The 19,806-nt window shown below is 52.1% G+C and overlaps 1 protein-coding gene across 1 annotated transcript in view; it reads right to left on the minus strand.

Moving 5' to 3' along the window:
* The window catches only part of RPH3AL (rabphilin 3A like (without C2 domains)), a 134,446-nt gene that overhangs the window by 5,039 nt on the left and 109,601 nt on the right, over window positions 1-19,806 (minus strand). The window contains 1 exon segment of the mRNA XM_015534833.2: window positions 628-741. Within this exon segment, the coding sequence (XP_015390319.2) occupies window positions 628-741 (114 nt within the window).

Genomic DNA, 19,806 nt, shown 5'->3' on the forward strand with positions numbered 1-19,806 from the left:
CACCTGGATGGCTCAGTCAGTTAAGAGGCCGACTCTTGACTTTGGGTCAGGTCATGATCTCATGGTTTGTGAGTTCGAGCCCTGCATCTGGCTCTGAGCTGACAGGGTGGAGCCTGTTTGGGATTCTCTCCCTCCCCCCTCCTCCCTCCCCTCCCCCCACCCCTGTGCTCTCTCTCTCAGAATAAATAAACTTCAAGAAAAAAATAAAAAGAAGGAAACACAGGCCCAAAAGGTCAAGGTATGTGTTTAGGGCCCCACTGTAGTTTCACGGCAGAGCTGAGCCCAAAGAACTTCGTACCTGATTTTTGCAACTGTCGTCACTCACAAGGCACAGTCTCATCTTGGGAAAGCTTGCAGTGAGCTTGGGGAGGAATTCTGGGTGTGCAGGCAGGTTGGCTAGATCCGCCCTCCTTGCCCCGCCCCTGCACATACACCTGGGGCTCTTTTTCCTCCTGCTCTGCAGTGGTGCTAGCGCTTCAGCTTGAAGCATCCCAGCCCCAGGCCCACTTCTCCTCCCTGATCTAGAACAACTCCATAGACACCTGCTGGGGAGCCATAGCCCGAGGAAGCAGCGAAGCCACTTGCACCCGGGGCCTTGGAAAGGAGCAGTGTACTGGCTATGCTTACCTGATTCCCTCTGGGGTTTGTCACCTTTGGGGGCCCTCGCCCCAGTCGCAAGGAGTCTGTCCTCCAGGCTGGAGGAGCTGAGATCCGAGTCACTGTCACTGTCACTGGAAACCACTGGAAAGAACAGACACCAGCATAGGAGGTTACCACTACTGGTCACTACCAGCAGGCATGCAGGTTGGAGGGGCCAGGGCAGGCCTCCCCTCTGCCAGCACTTTCACATATGCTAACTCACGGATGCTTCACAACAACCCCTGGAAGACAGGGTTACCTTCGTTTCACACGTGAGGAAACCGAGGCCCTCGCTCAAGGCAGTAAGTGGGAGAGCTGGGATTAGTTCCCTAGCAGGCTGGCTCCACACCCTGTGTTTGTGACCACTCTGATTTTACTGGAAGAAATGAACTGGAAGTCAGCAGGCCTCGGCTCTCATCCCAGTTCATCCAGTAACTCGCACTGGGGCCCTGTGAGTGCAGAAGGGAGCCAGGCTGATGGGATTGGAGTCCCAGGAGAGGGGAGGAGAGGGAGCTCTCATGGCGGACACCTACGGTGGTAGAAATCTTTTCTGGACTAAATGGGACCATATTTGGCTGGTTAATCAACAGTGGGAGTCATAATACAGGATATATTCAGAGGCTGAACATTCTATTTTAATTTTTTTAAAGTTGATTTTGAGAGAGCGTGTGCACATGCACACAGGGTAGAAAGAGAGGAGAGAGCGAGAATCCCAAGCAGGCTATGCGCTGCCAGTGTAGAGCCTGATGCAGGACTCAATCCCACGAACTGCCAGATCGTGACCTGAGCCGAAATCAAGAGTCAGACGCCTAAGCGACTGAGCCACCCAGGCACCCCTCCATTTTCATTTTAAGCACAGAAACGTACGTCCATCCGCCAATGTTTTGATGTAGGGGTGGGTGCTTCTTTGAGATGGGCCCACACAATCTTCCATGTCTAAGCTGCATCCATACTGCACTGTGATCCCGGGTTCAGTTTCTTTAAACTGGAGCACAGCTTAAAGACACTGGCAAAGCAGGAGGAGTGCAGAATCCGTCTCTGTTTTTTCCATTTCTTTCTCCTGCCTTTTACAGTCGTCCTGCCCACACCTGATTCAATAGCTTTTTTAAGCAAGTAGTTTCTATCAAGACTTTCCAAAGTCCTGGTTTTAATGAAATGACTGTCTTTTCTGGCTCTTTTCATCAGTTTATGTAACATTTAATTAAATGATGTAATTCTAATACCAAGTACAACAGCACAGAAAGGTTTGGGATCACAGGGAAGTAGCTCTCACAGGCGACTGACTCCGTGGATGGGGTAAGAGTCAGTGTGCCTTGGGGCGCCTGGGTGGCTCAGTCGGTTGAACGTCCGACTTCGGCTCAGGTCATGATCTCGCTGTTCAGAGTTCGAGCCCCATGTTGGGCTCTGTGCTGACAGCTCAGAGCCCGGAGCCTGCTTCAGATTCTGTGTCTCCCTCTCTCTGCCCCTCCCCCCTCTCCCCCCGCCCCCCCACCCCGGTCAAAAATAAACATTAAAGAGTCAGTGTGCCTGGCCAGAGAGTACAAGACACCTGGTTCCAGAGGGAGGGTTGGAGGGGCTGGGCGCCCTCTGCCCGGCACTATGCCAGGTGCCTAGACAGCATTATCTGCCAATCAGCCCCGTGCCATTGGGACTTGTCTGGCGGGACACGGGACTGGAAATAAAACCAGTCTATGCCAGCGGTGGCTCATAGGTTGCATCTGACCAGCTGGGCTGCTTGAGGAGCAACTTGCAGAGGGGGATCCTGAGGTGGCACCAAGAGCCCGCAGGAAGACCAGCCTGGTCACGCAGGGAAACCCAGAGCGGGCACAGGGGCGGGGCAGCAGCGGCAGGACCTAAGCCATGTAGCTTCTAGCCAGATCTAAGGCCTTCTGGAAAGCCTCTGTGCCTTCAGCCTGGGTCACATTTCAGCAAAGGGAGTCACGGGTCCACAGAATTCGGCAACCAGAGGGATGGAGCTGGCCAACCATAATCAAGAGATGCTCAACCCTGCAGCTTCCATAGCAGAGCTCTTCTCTCCCCCTCATCTTCTTGGCTCTTCTCTCCCCCTCATCGCCACATTCTGCCAGTTTCACCTCCTAAATGGTTCTCCAATCAGTGGCCTTCTCGCCATCGGTCATGGCCCCTGCCTAGCTCAGGGCCTCAGGGTCTCCGGTCTGGTCTCCCTCAATAACTTCCCACCCGGGCCCCTCCTTCAGGCACGTCCGTCTGCGCAGAGGGGAACGCTCCAGCTAACACACAGATCCTAGCTCGTCCCTCTTTAGGCGTTCCCTGTAACCCGCAAGCCCATGCTCCTGATCTTTGTCTACTTCTCTAGCTGCATCCTGCACAATCTGCTCTCTTGCCCAGGCTTCTCCACACCACTCAGAGTTCCTACCAAACTGCCAGTTGGTACCTCCTGTGGTTACTCACTTCCCGCTGCCCAGAACGGCCTGCCCATGGCTCTTCTCCTGGCTCCTTTTTGTTTATTTAGTTAGTAATCTCTACCCCCAATGTGGGGCTCGAACTCACAATCTCGAGATCAAGACTCACATGTTCTACTGACTGCGCCAGCCGGACACCCCTCTCCTGGCTCCTTTTGGACACCATCTCCCCCAATCACCCGCGCCTGACTGGCTGAATACCTGACGCATTTTGGTATAGCCACTCTCGGCTTTCGGTGTGCGTGTGTCTTTCCCCCAGCGGACCCCCAGGCTCCTGGAGGGCAGGGGCCAAAGTGCACCCCTGATTGAGGCTGGTGAACTTCTCCTGCACAGCCTGACCCGTGTGGGTGGGGCGAGAGTGACGTCAACGTGGCAGTTCCCAGCTTTTCCTTCCTTTATCTGCTCAAGGAGTTTCCTTTTTCTGCTCTCTTTCCCTCCTGGCCTTCAAGAAAGAGTTCTGCTTTGGCTCTTTGGGCTTTTGTGACGTAGACTCAAAAGGAGCTGGGAACTCAGAGGGGTTGTGGTCCATATGCCCCTTCATAGTATTTGAGAAATGCAACGGCCTAATTGAGTTTGCCATTGCTTTGCAGGTCCCGGACTGGGTTTCTCTGATCACGACTCCACTGACCGAACCTCATGGGCGTTGGATTTATAAGCATTTACGTATTTTTGACTCAGCCTGACTAAAGTGACTAAACACCAACCCTGCGGGTCTCCAGACAAAGGGAGTGGGAAGTGGGCAGGAAGCAGCCAGCAGCTCCCTGTGTCTCCCTGTTTCCCCTGGGGCAGCTGCAAAGGAATCAGGGAGGATTCTGCCCCTCCATGGCAGGGGGTCTGGCAGCCTGTTGAGCAGAGAGGAAGTCCCTGAGGGGAGCAGGGACTGATCTCCACATTGGCTTCCCCAAGTCTCTGGCAGAGATGCTTATGGGTAATCTCATTCTTCTTGACCTGGAACGTTCCATCTTTCTGATGTTTCATATGCACGATCTTCATAATTCTGGGCCAGCAGGGAGGGGGCATGGGGCTGGGGCAGCGGGGGCCTGGGGGACTTGTGGCTCCCTGATCTTGAAACAGTGCCTCAATCCAATGCACAGATGACAAAGGGCACAAAATACCGAGAGCTCCAAAGGAGACGATGGGAAAGGGTGTCCAGGACTCAGGTTATGGTGGTGAGTTTTTTGTTTTTTTAATTTAAAAAAAATGTTTATTCATTTTTGAGAGGCAGAGAGAGGCAGAGCGTGAGTGGGGGAGGAGCAGAGAGAGAAGGAGACACAGAGTCCGAAGCAGGCTCCAGGTTCTGAGCTGTCAGCACAGAGCCCGATGTGGGGCTCGAACCCATGAATCGCAAGATCATGTATGGTGGTGAGCTCTTTATCCCACTTCTTTACGCTCCTCCCTGGTGTGTCATCTGTCATACGTGCACAGTGTTGGGTCACATGAGTCCCGGAGTGAGCCTGAACTGTAAGAAGGACTATGCCGTGGTACATTGAGAGAGCAGCTTTTGTGGGGAGGGGTATGTCTTGTCCAAAGCATCCAATCTTTGGAGGCAGAGTTCGGGAGGCACCGCGCTACGCAGTTCCCATGTGCCTGTGCTGTGCAGGGTTTAGAAAAAACTAAATGTTTCCCAAGTTAGTCCGTTGACTTGTTCGTCTCCTTTTATGGACCCCCGATGCCCACAGCCATGGAAAGGGGGGAATGGTTCCAGATGACAGGTGAATTTACGAAGGTGTCACAGAGCAGAGAACCGGCCAGCTGACAAGACTCCTTCCCTCAGGCTGTGTCTCCCTTGGCTGGCGCATCTTTGCTCATTGCATCTGGGATTTTGAGCCGGGGCCAGGCCTCAGCTTAGAAGAGGTCTCTGCAGTGCAAACCCGATCCCATTCTAATCCACCGTAATAAACTTTACTTGAAAGAAAGAAACCAAAAGAAGCCAGCAGCGTCCACGCCTGGCCTTGGCATTTCCTGTCAGTAGGAAAGAAACACACCAAAAGGACACTGCTGAGAATGTCCCTGGACAGGGTCCAACGCAAACGCCATTTGCCCAAATATTCCTCCAGCAGCAAGGGATGAAGTTTTTCTTCTTCCTCCCCCTCCGACTGTCACCATAAAACCCAAACCTTGGCTAATTTGCCATTCGATTGCCGTTGCCACCCTTCTCGCTGCGTAGCAGCTGTGATCGTAAATCTTCCAGGTCTATTAACGACGCTTTTAGGCTCATAAATCTTTTGGCCCTCGCTCTTCCATCCTCAACAAAACACTGTGTCTGAAGGCTGATTTTTTCCCTTCGAATTCCCCAAAGACAGTCTAGGATGGCTTGGCGATGAGTGCTTGTATTCAGCCTACGCCTCGTTTTTCGGATTGAAGATGGGAAAACACCAGAGAGAAGACTGTCCCGCTAGTCTCCCAAGGAGGAGGAGTCGCCAAATGGATTCACTTGGGCTCTGCCAGGAGGCAGGGAGGAGGGAGGGCCTCCTGCACCACGGTGGCCTGAGACCCCAGACCACTTGCTCGGGGAACTGGCATCCCTGAGATTTTCCCAGCATGCCCCAGAAGGGTGTCCCACTCTGCTCGGCTCTCATCCTCAGCAGCGGCTAGCCCCAGTGCCAGCCATGCCCACTTCTCTGGGGATAGGCCAGCTTTTTTTTTTTTTTTTTTTTTCCTGGCTCACTCTTAGATGGATTTGCAATTTGACTGTCACCATGGAAACTTAGAGTTTGGGTACATGGAGGTGGGGGAAGTCTTCCCTTTTGGAAAGTCTTTCCTGATTGCCTCAAAGGACATGTGTGGCAGCTGCCGTCCTGTGAAGCCATCCTGCCTGGGATGGTCCAGGGCACAGGCAGGATGCTGGCCGCTTGACCTCACAGCACTGCATTGGGTGGGGGCACCTGGCTCCTGGCTCTTCTCTGCCACCACCTTTCCTTGTGACTGTGGACATCTCTCAGGACTTCATCACACAGAGACCAACCCAGGCAGCTACTGGGTCTGAATCCTAGGATTCAACTTCAGATCAGCTCTGTATCATCAGGGGAGAGACCCCAGGGTCCCTCTCTGGTTGAGAGGTGGGGAGATGGGACTTCTGGGCCACAACACCCGCCTGCCTGGCACGAGGACAGCCCATGAGCTTGGGAGGCACTTGTGAGCTGCTGCTCTATTGGAGGCTCCCAAAGCCCCCAGAAACTACGGGGAATTAGAGAGGAAGAGAGATATTTTCAGCAAACATTCTGCCAAGGCAAAGCAGATGGTGGAAAATTTTGCCTACTAAAAACACAATAATTTTTTTTAACGTAAAGGAAAGATGCTAAGGCCCTGGGGAACGCACAGACATCCCCAATTAGCCTTACCCAGCCTACCAGGCTGCAGAGGGCGGTCGCAGAACTGTCCCTCCTGGGACAGGCGAGGGCTGCCTCACCTGCAAACAAGGCCAGGCTGCTGAAATCCCCCTGAGATGCGCCCCTCCACCCCACCAAGTCTGGGGCTCTGTTTGGTGGTACCAGGAGGAAGGTACGGGCTGGTGGAGATGCACTCTGATGGGCTCCGATGGGTCCTTTTCTGAGCTGTGAGCATTAGCAAAGTAACACAGGCAGTGCCTGGAACATGGTAGGAGCTTTTTATTTGAGGGGGTCATCCTGAACTCATGGCCCGCACCACCTGGTGCAGGGCTGGCCTCCAGGGTCACCGTATTCGGTGCCCCGGCCAACCTCACAGGGGTGGCCTGGCCTCTTCCAAGGGGCTGAGCTTCCTAGGTTGTGATGTACAGGACACTGGGAACACTAGACGCCTTCAGGGGCCCTTTGCAGGCCAAGCTGGGATTTGAGCCCAGGCCTACCTACTGCTGAGATCTCTGTTCTTTCCTCCCCACCCTGCAGGCAGGGCACCCCACAGTCTGGCCTCACCCTAAGGGCTCTGCTCCCTCAGGAGTCCTGCCCTCCAGGCAGGCCAGGTCTCCCCTTATCTCCCCAACATGCCCGCTGCAATGTGAGAGACTTCTAGTTCACTCCTGACATCTAGGGTTGAGTTTTGGCCCTGCCTTGGACACTCCTGGGCAATGACCTTCATCCCTCTGAACCCCAATCTTCTCATTTGTAAAATGGAGACAATAATAACTCCCAAAAAAAGATCAAGGAGGACAAAAGGCATTGTAAGTTTAAAGAGCTATACACGTGCCTGTGTGGCTCAGTCGGTTAAGCGTCCGACTTCGGCTCAGGTCATGATCTCACGGTTCATGGGTTCGAGCCCCGCGTCGGGCTCTGTGCTGACAGCTCGGAGCCTGGAGCCTGCTTCAGATTCTGTGTCTTCCTCTCTCTCTACCCCTCCCCCACTTGCCCTCTGTTTCTTTCTCTCTCAAAAATAAATATAAAAAAAAAAAAAGCCATTCGAGACCATACATATTTTTAAAAATTAGATTCCACTTCATCCTCCAGGAACTCATCTAAATTGTGCCTCTACCGGAAAAGTCTTTCCAGCCCCGGAGAAGGAGAGATGGAATACAGGCCTTTGCTCACTCTCCCCACCACGGCTGGCGCGGCTCTTCTGGCCCCTCTCGGACACCGCCTGGCATTGCATTTCTTTTCCTACAAGTGCCTGCCTTGATTTCCCCACCTGTACCAGGAAACACTTGAGGGTGGGGCCACGTCTTAATCTGCATCTGGCTCCTTCCCTCAGCCCCCAACACTGAGCTTTGAGTCAAGCAGGCACAAAGTGAGTAGCTGAGTGCTTTCTGAAAACACCCCCCCAGGAGAGGGTACAGCACCGTACAGAGACAGCAGAACCAACCGGTGGTCAGCAAGGTGGTGGCGAGCCAACTCCGGCTCCAGAAGGGGCACACTTTCCCGAGAGCAGGCGCCTCCTCACAGCCTCCTCCCCCTTGAAGGACACTCAAGTGGGACAAGCCAGGCTGCTGGCGGCCTCAGCCGGAGCCAGGGACAGACTAATGAGGGGAGGAGCTGTCGGAGGCTGGTTGTCATGGGCAAGGGGTGAGCGGGGCCTGGGTGGGGGTGGGGGTGGGGGTGGGATGCCCTGTTCACACAGACTCTGTTCTTTCAAATCCAAGGCCAGGCCACAGGAACAGGTTCTTCCTTTGTTTGGAAAACTCCCTCTAGGACTCCAGAGAGTCAGAGCCTGGACAAGGAGAAAGGGAGCCTCAAGGCTGGGGAGCCTGTCCTCATAGGAATGGGTCCTGTGAAGTCACAGAGGTATAGAGCCTGCCTCCCTCCCTCCTGGACTCCAGAGTCCAGGAGATCTCGGTGACCTGACCACCCCGAGCTTCATTTCCTCATCTGTGAGGTGGGGATATCACAGGACAACCTCAGAGGGCGGGGTGAGTGTGCGACACCCGGGGGCTTCCTTCCTTCCTTGGTCTCCTTTCCGAGCTGCCACCAGGGACATCAGCAGGGACGGCCCAGACCAGGCTGGGAATTGACCACTGGGGAGTGGAGGGTTTCCTGTGCTTCTTTATTCATTCGCCATTGATTTTAATTAACTCCCTCCTTTGGACTCACAGACAGACAGGAGGCACTGGATAATGAAGACGAGTCTTCAAATCGATAGTGATGTGGTCGCCAGCACCGAAATCCTGTAGTCCTGCCCTTGCTGGAGGAGCTCCAGGTAGAACAGGAGATGGATGGGTGATAAGGACAGCTTCCTCCAGCGAGAACATGATACTCTCTAGGGGAGGCAGACAGGTTCAGGGAGAAGGGAAGTCAGGGAGGGCATCTCGGAAGAGGTGGCACTTAAAAATGGGCACAACTTAGACAGAAATGCTAGGGTTGGTGTGTCCCACGGGCAGGGCAAAGGCCAAGTGGTGGGCTTCTCTGGGGCCTGGACAGCCCCGCTGGCTCAAAGAAAGGCTCCAGGCTCAGGCACCTAGGGCACGAGGTCCGCACTGTTTCTCTGCGGCAGGTTATTGTTGCTGATTTACGGCAGAGAAGAAACAAAGTGAGTGCATATCTCCTGCCTTTGATGGGATGCAAAGTACTGCTTTGCTCTGTCCCTGACCACAGCTCTCTCTCTCCTTCTGTCTCTGTGGATCTCTGGGCCTTTGTCTTTACTTTGTCTCTTTGTGCCTCCTTTTTGCCGATGTTTTAAAAAAATCTCTGTCTGCCTTTGCTCCCCTTATCTTTCTTTCCCCGTCTTGTCTGTGTCGTATGTCTTTGTGTTCTGGGTCTTCCTGGGGTTTTCTCTCGTTTCCTTTTTCTGTTTTTGTCAGTTTCTCTCTCTCCAGTCTCATCTCTCAGCATCTTTGTCTGTCTGTCTCTGGGTCTGCATCTCTCTCTCTCTCTCTCTCTCTCTCTCTCTCTCTCTCTCTCTCTCTCTCCCTTTCTCTCTCCCCAGGCCTCTCAGTCCCATTCTCTCAGGTTCCAGCCTTCTCAGCTTCTGGGTTTGTCCTTCTGGTTCCCTCACCTGAGCAGAAGCTCAGGAACATGGGGTCTGTGCTCAGAGCCTGGGTGTGGGGGATGGGCTGCCAGGTCTACCTGAGCCCCAGGGGGACCCAGAGGCAAGTGAGGCAGGAGAGGCCTGGTCCTGTTGTCCTGTATGGAGATCTGGGCAGACAGACTCTCCTAGCTTTGCTGTGACTCCCAGACCAGCAGTCAGGAATCAACTCGTCCTGCCTGCGAGGCTGGCCTTGACCTATGATGGACAGGCGGCCCCAGGAGAGAGCTTCCGAACTGAGCGGAGCCGCGATGCTATCTCCTTGGACTTTACTAGAGTCTGACAGGGCAGGCGGGCCCAGGGTGATTCACTTTACCCGGGTCCCCAAAGGCTGAGAAATCTGCGCACGTCATTCGAGCTGAAGCCAGAGGCTGGCTCGGGGGACAGGGCCCTGCTTTCCTGTCGGCTCGGATGCCATGGGAGTGGGGGCTGGGAGTCCCCAGCACCTTACAGCTGGAATCACCCGATCAGCTGAGACCGTCACTGGGTTTGGGCAAATGAGAAGCGACAGCCACGGCCCTGACCTCTGTGGTGTGGCTAATGAGGGCCTTCTGCTCTTGGGAAATCAATCCTCAAGCCAATGAGGATGCCCAGGACAGGCAGGAGGGTTGCTGGGGCAGGAGTGGGGCGTGGGAGTGGGGGCGACACAGCTTGCTGAAGCTTAGGGCTTCTGTTCTGGGGATGCCCCGCCCCCATTCACCCACACTGGCATCGGACTAGAGTTTGGCTTCACCAAGGGCTCTGAAGGTCAAGACAAATTAGTATGCATGGGCTTCTCTTTCAAAACACAGCCACATAAGAGGTGGCCAGGTCTCCACTTCCCTGGGAAAGGGCAGAATTTCCCGAAGGCCGAGGGGATCTTTCTGCCCACACCGAGGTTATGATGCAAGTTATTTGACCTCTCCGTGCCCTACTATAAAATGGGACAGCAGTCTAGCCCCCCACCCCCGCCCCCCTGTGTCAGAGGAATGCACGGCGCCCAGCACAGCCTGCAGTGAGCAACCACGCAATCCGCGCGGCTACAATAGCTGCTGGTTTTATTTGGCCACTCGCCACTGAGGCCCAACGCATGCCTCTTTCACTGCACAGACCTACGGGCAGACGGTACCCCAGCCCTCAGAGCACGGAGCGCTGGCGGCCACATGGGAAGCCCAACGACTGGCTGGCCGTTGGGTGTCTGCCCCAGTGGGGCCCACATGGGCTCGGGCAACTGGGCACCCTCCCCACTGCCTTCTCCTGCCTTTGGAGAAGGATGGCATTCAGTTCCCCAAATGGCTGGTGGAAGCCCCAGACAGCACTGTCTGTGCCTCTTTCTGGTTTACTTATTTCCTGGACCCGAACAGCAGACCGACCCCATGCAGACCTGAGTCAAGGGGTTCAGTGAGGGACCCACAGTGCCCTTCTCAGGTGGTGGGAAGACGGCTTCTCCCACCCTCCCCTCTAAACAGTCCTTCCCGGCTCGTGTGCACGCGTGCGTGTGCGTGCAGGGGCAGGGCCAGTGCTGAAACGGGGCTCACCACCTGCCAGACATTTCTCCAGAAAGTTTCATTCCCTTGGATTTGGAGCTAGAAGATAAAAGCTGGAAGAGAACAGACTCTGTCCAGGCCCCCTAGTCTCTCCATCCCACTCATGGGGCAACCAGGGCTCAGAGAGGAAGAGGAGCCGGCATTCCTAGCCTGGGGTCAGGGTCAGGAGTGGGAACACGCGGATGTGACACGCTCAGGCTCTGTCTTCCACTGGTGAGCTGGAGGGGCCAGTGGGTGAGGCGAGCCGGACATGACATTTGCTCTGCTCCATTTACGACGTTTCTGGATACGAGTATCGATTTCCACAGAGAGGTATGCTCACTTTTCTTGCAACAGATGTTCCTGTTGGTCTAAGTCCTATTCTCTCTCTTTTCATAGGGATGTGGAAACCAGAACCATTTCACTTTCTTCTTAATAACGCTGTAAGCGTGATGATCATAGCATCAAGAGACAACAGGGAGGGGTGGGGACTGTGGCAAACCAGAGACCACGCGGCCAGGGTGAAGGGGAAGCTGCGACTCAGCTTGTCCGATTTTTCCAGGGAGGGGGGCAGTACTGGCAGACTTCCTGATTTTCAAAAAAGAAGCCAGAATTTCACTTTTTTTTTTTTTTTTTTTTTTCCGAGAGAGTGAGACAGAGCGTGAGTGGAGGAGGGACAGAAAGACAGGCAGACAGAGAATCGGAAGCGGGCTCCAGGCTCTGGGCTGTCAGCACAGAGCCCAACATGGGGCTTGAACTCACGAGCCGTAAGATCGTGACCTGAGCCGAAGTTGGACGCTTAACTGACTAAACCACCCAGGCGCCCCCCATGTTCTTTTTAATGAGGATTTTCCATGTTTAAAAAAGTTATCGGTGACCATAAAGCAGGGAGCCAGATCGAGTCACTGCTTCACCAGTTTGCGACCTCTAACACCGGCGCGTGTCCAACCCTTGGCGGACAGATGGCATCCCGTTTCCCAACACGGATGCCCTCCTGCTCTGCTGTCCTCTGCCTCCTCCACGCCTCAGCCAGCCTGACCCCTCTGCCCATAGCACACACTCCCAGCTGCTCCGAAGGCTGCAGGGAGTTCACGCACCACGTCCAGGCCAACGTGACAGACATGCCAAGGCCAGAGTCTGCTGGGGAAACACTGGGGGGTGAGCAGGAGGTGGGAGAGGGCAGCTGAGCGCTCTGAGGAGCTTCCAAAATGCCAATTTCTTAGGAACGGGGAAAGAAGGAAGGTGGCATAGCAACAGCTGGCTCTGGGCAGTGAGCAATCCTGTATGAAAATAAAACATTTTACAATCCACAACCGTGGCTCATTAAGAATGAATGGATCTACTGGTATAAATAGCACGCTGCGTTAAGAAGTCAGGAAACAGCATATGCGTTTGATGGAAAAACGGCTGCCACGGAACTGCTTATTAGCCCCGTCGGCTGCAGCTCTGCACTAACGAGACAGAGGTCTCTGGTTCAACGCTTTGGAGGGTCATGTGGATTTCTTGACCTTGGGCCGTAGAATGCATCCCCATCTCCCCAGCCCCGGTCACAATATGGGGGCAGATTCTGGACACACAGTAACGAGCCCCTAGTGAGTTTCCCCCAGTTTCTAAAGCACAGTATCCTCTATAATATAAAGTATCCAATATGCTCTACTATAATATCCAGCCTCTGCTTGAATGCTCCTGGTGACAGGGAACTTGCTACCATGTCAGACACAAAACACCCCATTCTGGGGTTCAGTGGCTCCTGAGCAAGAGACCCAAACCCCCTGCTCTGTCCCAGCTCTGCTTTGCGGGAGGGCAGTCCTAGCTAGCCACGCCACCCATTATATCTGATGGGGTACAGGCTAGGTGCAAAAGGGACAGCCCGGGTAGGAATGAATCGGGCCAATCACCTCCGTGCTGAGTGTGGACGCGGGGTCCCGAGAGCAGGGCCAGAGGAAGGGCGTGCAGATGTGAGGCTAGGGGACGCAGCTGATCCAAGGGCTCCCTGAGAAGGAGGAGCAGCCGCTGCCACACTCCTCCACCTCACAGGTCTTGCAAGCCTTGTCTCCTTCCCAGCTTCTGGGAGACAGACCTTCCCAGCAGCCTGGTGGCTATGCCTGTACAGGGGCTGCCTTTGGTGGTGGGCTCTGTTCCCGGTGACCAAAATCCTCTTGCCAAGTCTGAAAGGGGACAGCTGGTGCGTGTGGTGATTTGGGCAACGGTTTATTCTGTGTTGAACTCAGAGGGGAGGGGGATGGGCTGGGACTCAGACACCTCTGGGCTGTAGCCTATACAGGTCGGATCGTCCATCATGAAGAACCACTTTTGCTGTCCGCAGCTGCCCCACAGGCTGTCTGAGCATCAGATGAGATAATGACTGTGAGCCACAGAACTCTGGCTGTGGCCAACACAGCACCCAGTATACTGGACGTGGTGGCACAGGCGGGTCAGCCGGGGTCATTCCGGAAGGGTGGCCCAGGGTAAACATGTGTAGCCTGATCTGAACCAGACTGTTCAACCCAAACAATCCTGAGGCTTGCTTTCGCTAGACTGCCAACAGAACCACAGTTGAGGATTTTTTAAAAAATCGTTTAAAATTTAGTGAACCAATGAAGTAGCAATGAAACCCCTCTGTTTTTCTCAAAACTGTCCAACTGGAACAAATCCAAAACCTTGAAGTACTTTTCTGGAACAGACCTTGAAGTTAACCTGTGTGTAAATCTGTTCAAATCCATCTAGGAAGCTTGTGCTCTGTTCGTAGGGGATGCCAGGGGGCTGGAGGTAGGAGGACCCTGGAGAGGGACGGTGACCCTGGCCTCAGCGGAGACGGGAAAGTGAACTTGCCTCACAGCCATGGGAGTTGTAGAGGTCTGCTTGTGCCTCAGCCAGGGGCCTTTTGGCCCATCGAGGTTTCTCTGCCATCTCTGGGGGGATGGAGTATGGAGGAAATGGCTGTTTATACCCCGTGGGTAAGGCTTTATGGTGACTAGGGTGGAAGTGAAATATGAGAAGTCCTCCAGAGTCTGGCCAGGCCACAGGGCAGTGATGAAGGCTTCACACAAGGGGTGCTCTCCCACCTTCCCAGCCCCAGGCTCCCAGGCAGAGGCAGGTAAGCAAAGCCTTACCAATCCGGGGGTCGGTCTCCCAGGAACCCTAGCTCTCTGGCTCCCATCTGAGAAAAGTGCACATATCCTAGAAAGCCCTTTGACCAATGCATGGACTCTAGACTCAGGGCTTCAGGTCCCCAATTTCAGGGGCTCAGCCCCAGAGGGGCAAGCTGGTGTAGACCAACCATTAAGCAGGTCCAGGGCAATGTTGCCTCAGTCAGAGCACTGCGGGCTGAAGAAAATAAGAAGCTTCATCAGGGGCGCCTGGGTGGCGCAGTCGGTTGAGCGTCCGACTTCAGCCAGGTCACGATCTCGCGGTCCGTGAGTTCGAGCCCCGCGTCAGGCTCTGGGCTGATGGCTCGGAGCCTGGAGCCTGTTTCCGATTCTGTGTCTCCCTCTCTCTCTGCCCCTCCCCCGTTCATGCTCTGTCTCTCTCTCTGTCCCAAAAATAAATAAAAAACGTTGAAAAAAAAAAATTAAAAAAAAAAAAGAAGCTTCATCATATTAAGGATTCTTGCCATTGGAGGCAGAGAAGCACAAAATCCTATCAGAATAATTTCCACAGGTAATGACTTCAGTCAGATCAGTTCGGCTCTCTGTCTAGGTCTTAAACGGAATTAGGCTCATCCAATGCCCAGTCTCCCTTTGACCTTTCTTCCATTCTTTGTAGAGAGTGACTAATGGCTAGAACCGCAGCAACCATCTTGTGACCACGAGGGAAAGAGCAAGAATTATAAAGACATCTGTCCTGACATCACCGAGCTGCTGAACCAAAGCGACAGGTGCCTTCCCTAAATTTTCTAGCATGTGGCAAAAAAAAAAAAAAAAAAAAAAAAAAAAAAAAAGGAAGCTCTTATTACCCAGATATGCCAGGTTAATATGGCACCCACCACCCCTACCACCAGCAAATATCTTTGCACTTGGCCCAACGGTGGGAATCCAGCTCAAAGGAAAGAAGTCTACGGAAGACGTGGGCCCGGCTCTAAAGGGATTAAGACCCAAGAACCCATAGTACTGGTTCCACATCTTACACCTTCCATTTCACAGGGGAACAGAGAGACCCAGGAGGGTGCCAAAGCTGGCTGTATTCATTGCTGCCGTCAACTTGGAGCAGTGGCCTGCCCGGGGAAGCAGCATGGAGCGCTCTCCATTTAGGCTGAGCAGGTGGGACTGCGCAGTCTCCCAGAGGCACGCAGATCGCAGCCGGGGCCACTCAGGCCGCACCATTCCCCGCCCCATCCTGGGGAAACAACGGATGTCCTGCCATAAACGAGCTGGGAGAGGGCTCACCAAGGGGTCTGTGGGCAAGTTCTTGGCCCAAATCAACAGCCCGTGTCAAGAAGAGGGAGAGGGCAGCCAGTCAGGTAGTCAGTCAACCGGCTGCAGGCCCCACAGCCTCAGCCTCGCCGGCTCTCTTTGAGATAACATAGCGGCAAAACCGCTTCTGATCTTTCTCTAATACATTCTCTGTGTTATTTTTAACATTTAGATCTTTAATCTACCTGCAGCGTGTTTCTGAATACACATGGAACGGGGTGGAAATCTAATTATGCTAATTTCAGTTGTGACATAAACCTGTTATTTTCCCAGTGAATTGAAAAACTACCTATGTTCAGCTTCCATATGTCCTTAGATCTCTTATTTCTCTATTCTGTTCTACTAATCTATTTATTTATTCTATAAGTAAATATTCTATTTATTCTGGTGACAATGCTATACAATTGTATTGATTATAGTACCTTCAGAATAAGCTTTATTTGGTCAGGCAGCTCCTTCTACAACTTGCCATTCTTCGGGCGCCTGGGTGGTTCAGTTGGTGAAGCATCCGACTTTTGCTTTCGGCTCAGGTCATGATCTCACGGTTCGTGGGTTCAAGCCCAGCTTCGGGCTCTCTGTGCTGACAGTGCAGAGCCCGCTTGGGATTCTTTTTCTCTCCATCCCTGCTCCTCCCCCATTCTCTCTCTCCCTCCCTCCCTCCCCCCCCCCCAAAAAAATGAATATACTAGGCATTTATCCACGGGATACAGGTGTGCTGTTTCGAAGGGACACAGGCACCCCAATGTTTATAGTAGCACTATCAACAATAGCCAAAGTATGGAAAGAGCCCAAATGTCCCATCGATGGATGAATGGATAAAGAAGATAATGGAGTATTACTCGGCAATCAGAAAGAATGAAATCTTGCCATTTGCAACTACGTGGATGGAACTGGAGGGTATTATGCTAAGTGAAATTAGTCAATCAGAGAAAGAAAAATCATATGACTTCACTCATATGAGGACTTTAAGAAACAAAACAGATGAACATAAGGGAAGGGACGCAAAAATAATATAAAAATAGGGAGGGGGACAAAACAGAAGAGACTCATAAATATGGAGAACAAACTGAGGGTTACTGGAGGGGTTGTGGGAAGGGGGATGGGCTAAATGGGTAAGGGGCACTAAGGAATCTACTCCTGAAATCATTGTTGTACTATATGCTAATTTGGATGTAAATTTTAAAAAATAAAAAATAAAATTAAAAAAAGAATAAAGTAAAAAAAAATTTTATGCAAAAAAATGAATAAACTACCTTGCTATTCTTTAAGAAAAAAAAAACATTCTGGGGCACCTGGGTGGCTTAGTCAGTTGAGTGTCCCAACTCTTGATTTCAGCTCAGGTCATGATCCCAGGGTCGTTGGATGGAGCCCCACATCGGGCTTTGCACTGGGCATGGGGCCTGCTTAACATTCTCTCTGTCTCCCTTTGTCCCTCTTCCCTGATCACCTGAGCTGTCTCTCTCTCTCTCAAAATAAAATAATTCTTAAAAAAGAAAAACACATTTTTGGGGCATCCGGGTGGCTCAGTTGAGTAAGCTTCTGACTCTACCCTCGATTTCGGCTCAGGTCATGATCTCACGGTTTGTGAGTTCAAGCCCCATGTCAGGCCGTGGGCTAACAGTGTGGAGCCTGCTTGGGATTCTGTCTCTCTGCTCCTCCCCTGCTCATGCTCTCCCTCATCTCTCTCCCTCTCTCAAAATAAATAAATAAAGTTAAAAAAATATAAAATAAAAAACCACATTTTGTTAAATTGAAATATAACTCACATACCATAAAATTCACCCTTTGAAAGCATATGATTCTGTGGTTTTTAGAATATTCATTAAGTCGTGCAATTATCACCACTATCCATTTCCAGAACATCTTCATCACATGTTCTCTGTACCCATCAGCAATCACTCCGTTTCCCCTCTCCCCAGCCCCTGGCAGTCACGAATCTACTTTCTGTCTCCATGGATTTGCCTGTTCCGAACATTTCATGTAATTACAATAATATACTACATAGCCTTTGTCTCTAGCTTCTTTCACTTAGCATAAAGTTTGCAAGGTTCATCTGTATTGTAACTGGTGTCAGTATTTCAACCCTTTTTAAGGCTGACTAATATTTCTTTAAAAAAAATTTTTTTAAACGTTTCTTCATTTTTGAGAGACACACAGAGAGACAGAGAGTGAGTGGGGGAGGGGCAGAGAGCGAGGGAGACACAGAATCTGAAGGAGGCTCCAGGCTCCAAGCTGTCAGCACGGAGCCAGACTCAGGGCCCAAACTCACTAATCGAGAGATCATGACCTGAGCCGAAGTCAGACGGACACTTAACCCACTGAGCCACTCTGGTGCCCCAAGGCCGACTGATATGTCACTACATGACTATGCCACATTTTGTTTCTCCAATGGATAACGGAACATTTGAGTCCATTCCTTTCTAAAGACTCCACTGGGAATCAGATAGGAATTGTTACACTTAACTAATTTGGAGGGACCAAAATCTTTGTCTGCCTCTCTGTGTCTTACTTTTTGTCCTTTGGTAAGATTCTATAATTGTCTTCATGTTGGACCTGTAATTCTCTTTCAAAATTTGCTTCTAGGCATTTTGTAATTTTTGCTGCAATTATGAGTGAATTTTCCCATTTTTCCTTCTAATTAGTCAGCACAGAGTAAACTATTGATTTGTACTTGTGTACTTTTACTTTGCATCCTGTCAGTTCCCAAATTCTCTTATTAATCCTAGTGGGTGTTTTAGCAGGCTTTCTTGGGTTTTCTTGACATATAAGCATATCATCTGTAAGTAAGAAAATTTCTCTTTTCTAATAGTAACAGATTATTTTATTTTCTTGCCTTATTGCATTAGTTAAATACTACAAAATACTGTCAAATGATGGTGGTGATGGGGGTATTCTTGACTTGCATTTCGATAGAACACGGCTTTGGTGCTTTATCAGTGAATATAATATTTGGTGTTGGGTTTTGTTTCTTCTTTAGTAATTTCCTCATATGTAAGTAATTTCCTTATTCTCATTAGGTTTTTTATTTAGCGTATCTTTTTTTAACTTTGGAGAGGAAGGCATTTCGAAGCAACACGGGAAACCTAGACACCATGAAACAATGAAAGACACACTTGACTTGACAAAAATGAAGAGAAGTCGTTTTTGAATGGCAGAATAGTGTGAGTAAAGGCGGGGGTCGAAAGAAACGGAAAGTCAAGGAGGAAAACATTTGCAAGCCATCTAACATCCCTAACTTATAAGCAGCATCTATAAATCAAGGAGAAAATAAACCACTTAATACAAAATGAGCAATGGATTCAAACAGGCAGAGGAGTCCACACCCCAATGCTGGCCACTCCATTTCTGCCTGGCCCTGAGCTCAGCTGTGGCTGAATGGGGTGCTATAAGGGCTGGGCTTCCCAGATAGGCTCTAAACTAGACCTCAGACTATAGTTCTAACCCCAGCCAGCTGCCTAGCACCTGGGTACTGCTGATGGTCGGGCTGGGGAGGGGAGGCGACTCTTGGAGCTCAAGAAACGCTCAATGGTTGCCCAATCATCAGTGGTCTGGAAGGAAAGGTCCAGTGACGTCCCTATGCCAGATTTGCAAGGCTGCTGACTGGGGGCTGTCTGCGGCTAGGAGTCTGACAGCCTCGAGCCCAGCTTGAGAAGGAACCAGGACTGAGGCAGCGGCCCCCTGGCAGGTTGGGGGGCTTCCCAGACAGGTAAGGCAGACCTTTCCCCCGAGGTTGCTGCAGACTTGACTTCCAGGCCATGTATACCGACCAGGAGGAAGCCAAAGAATGGCTGGCGTGGGGCTGACCTCCTCTTGCCCCCAGGCTCTGGACCAGCTGTGCGGATGGCTGCGACTGGCTCGGGACTCTGATCTCCCACAACTATCCCGTAGCCACCCGAGTGCCTCGGTGAGTACACAGCCATTTCTGGGATGGCCAGGGGACCCAAACTCAGCCAGAAAGCACAGATCCTGGCTTCTGCACAGGCTAATCGGCGAGGACAACCATGGGATCAGGCTCGGAAGCAGTTCAGGGACAGTCGGCTTGTTTGTGGCCCCTGCTTACAAACCCCTGTGACGCAGAACCTCTCAGCTTTCCTCCTACGTCCCCAGCTGTGCCTCCTTTGCCTCCTCCACCAGCTCCTATTCTTCCTTCCTCGCAGGACTGTGGGTTTCCTCAAGTTCAGTCTGCCCACCACATGTACCCCATGCACTCCCGATGTACGCCTTCCCTGGGTACATGCAGACACCTCCTGGGCCTCCCCAACCAGCTTGGGGCCATCAGCCCTCACCTTTCTGGTGCCCATGGTGAGACACAGAAGTCATCTGCTGGGCCACCTCTCCCTGCCTGGGACTAAAATGTGGATCATCACAGGGCTGCGATGC

The sequence above is a fragment of the Panthera tigris genome, chromosome E1 (genome assembly GCF_018350195.1).
Source record: "Panthera tigris isolate Pti1 chromosome E1, P.tigris_Pti1_mat1.1, whole genome shotgun sequence".
NCBI lineage: Eukaryota > Metazoa > Chordata > Mammalia > Carnivora > Felidae > Panthera > Panthera tigris.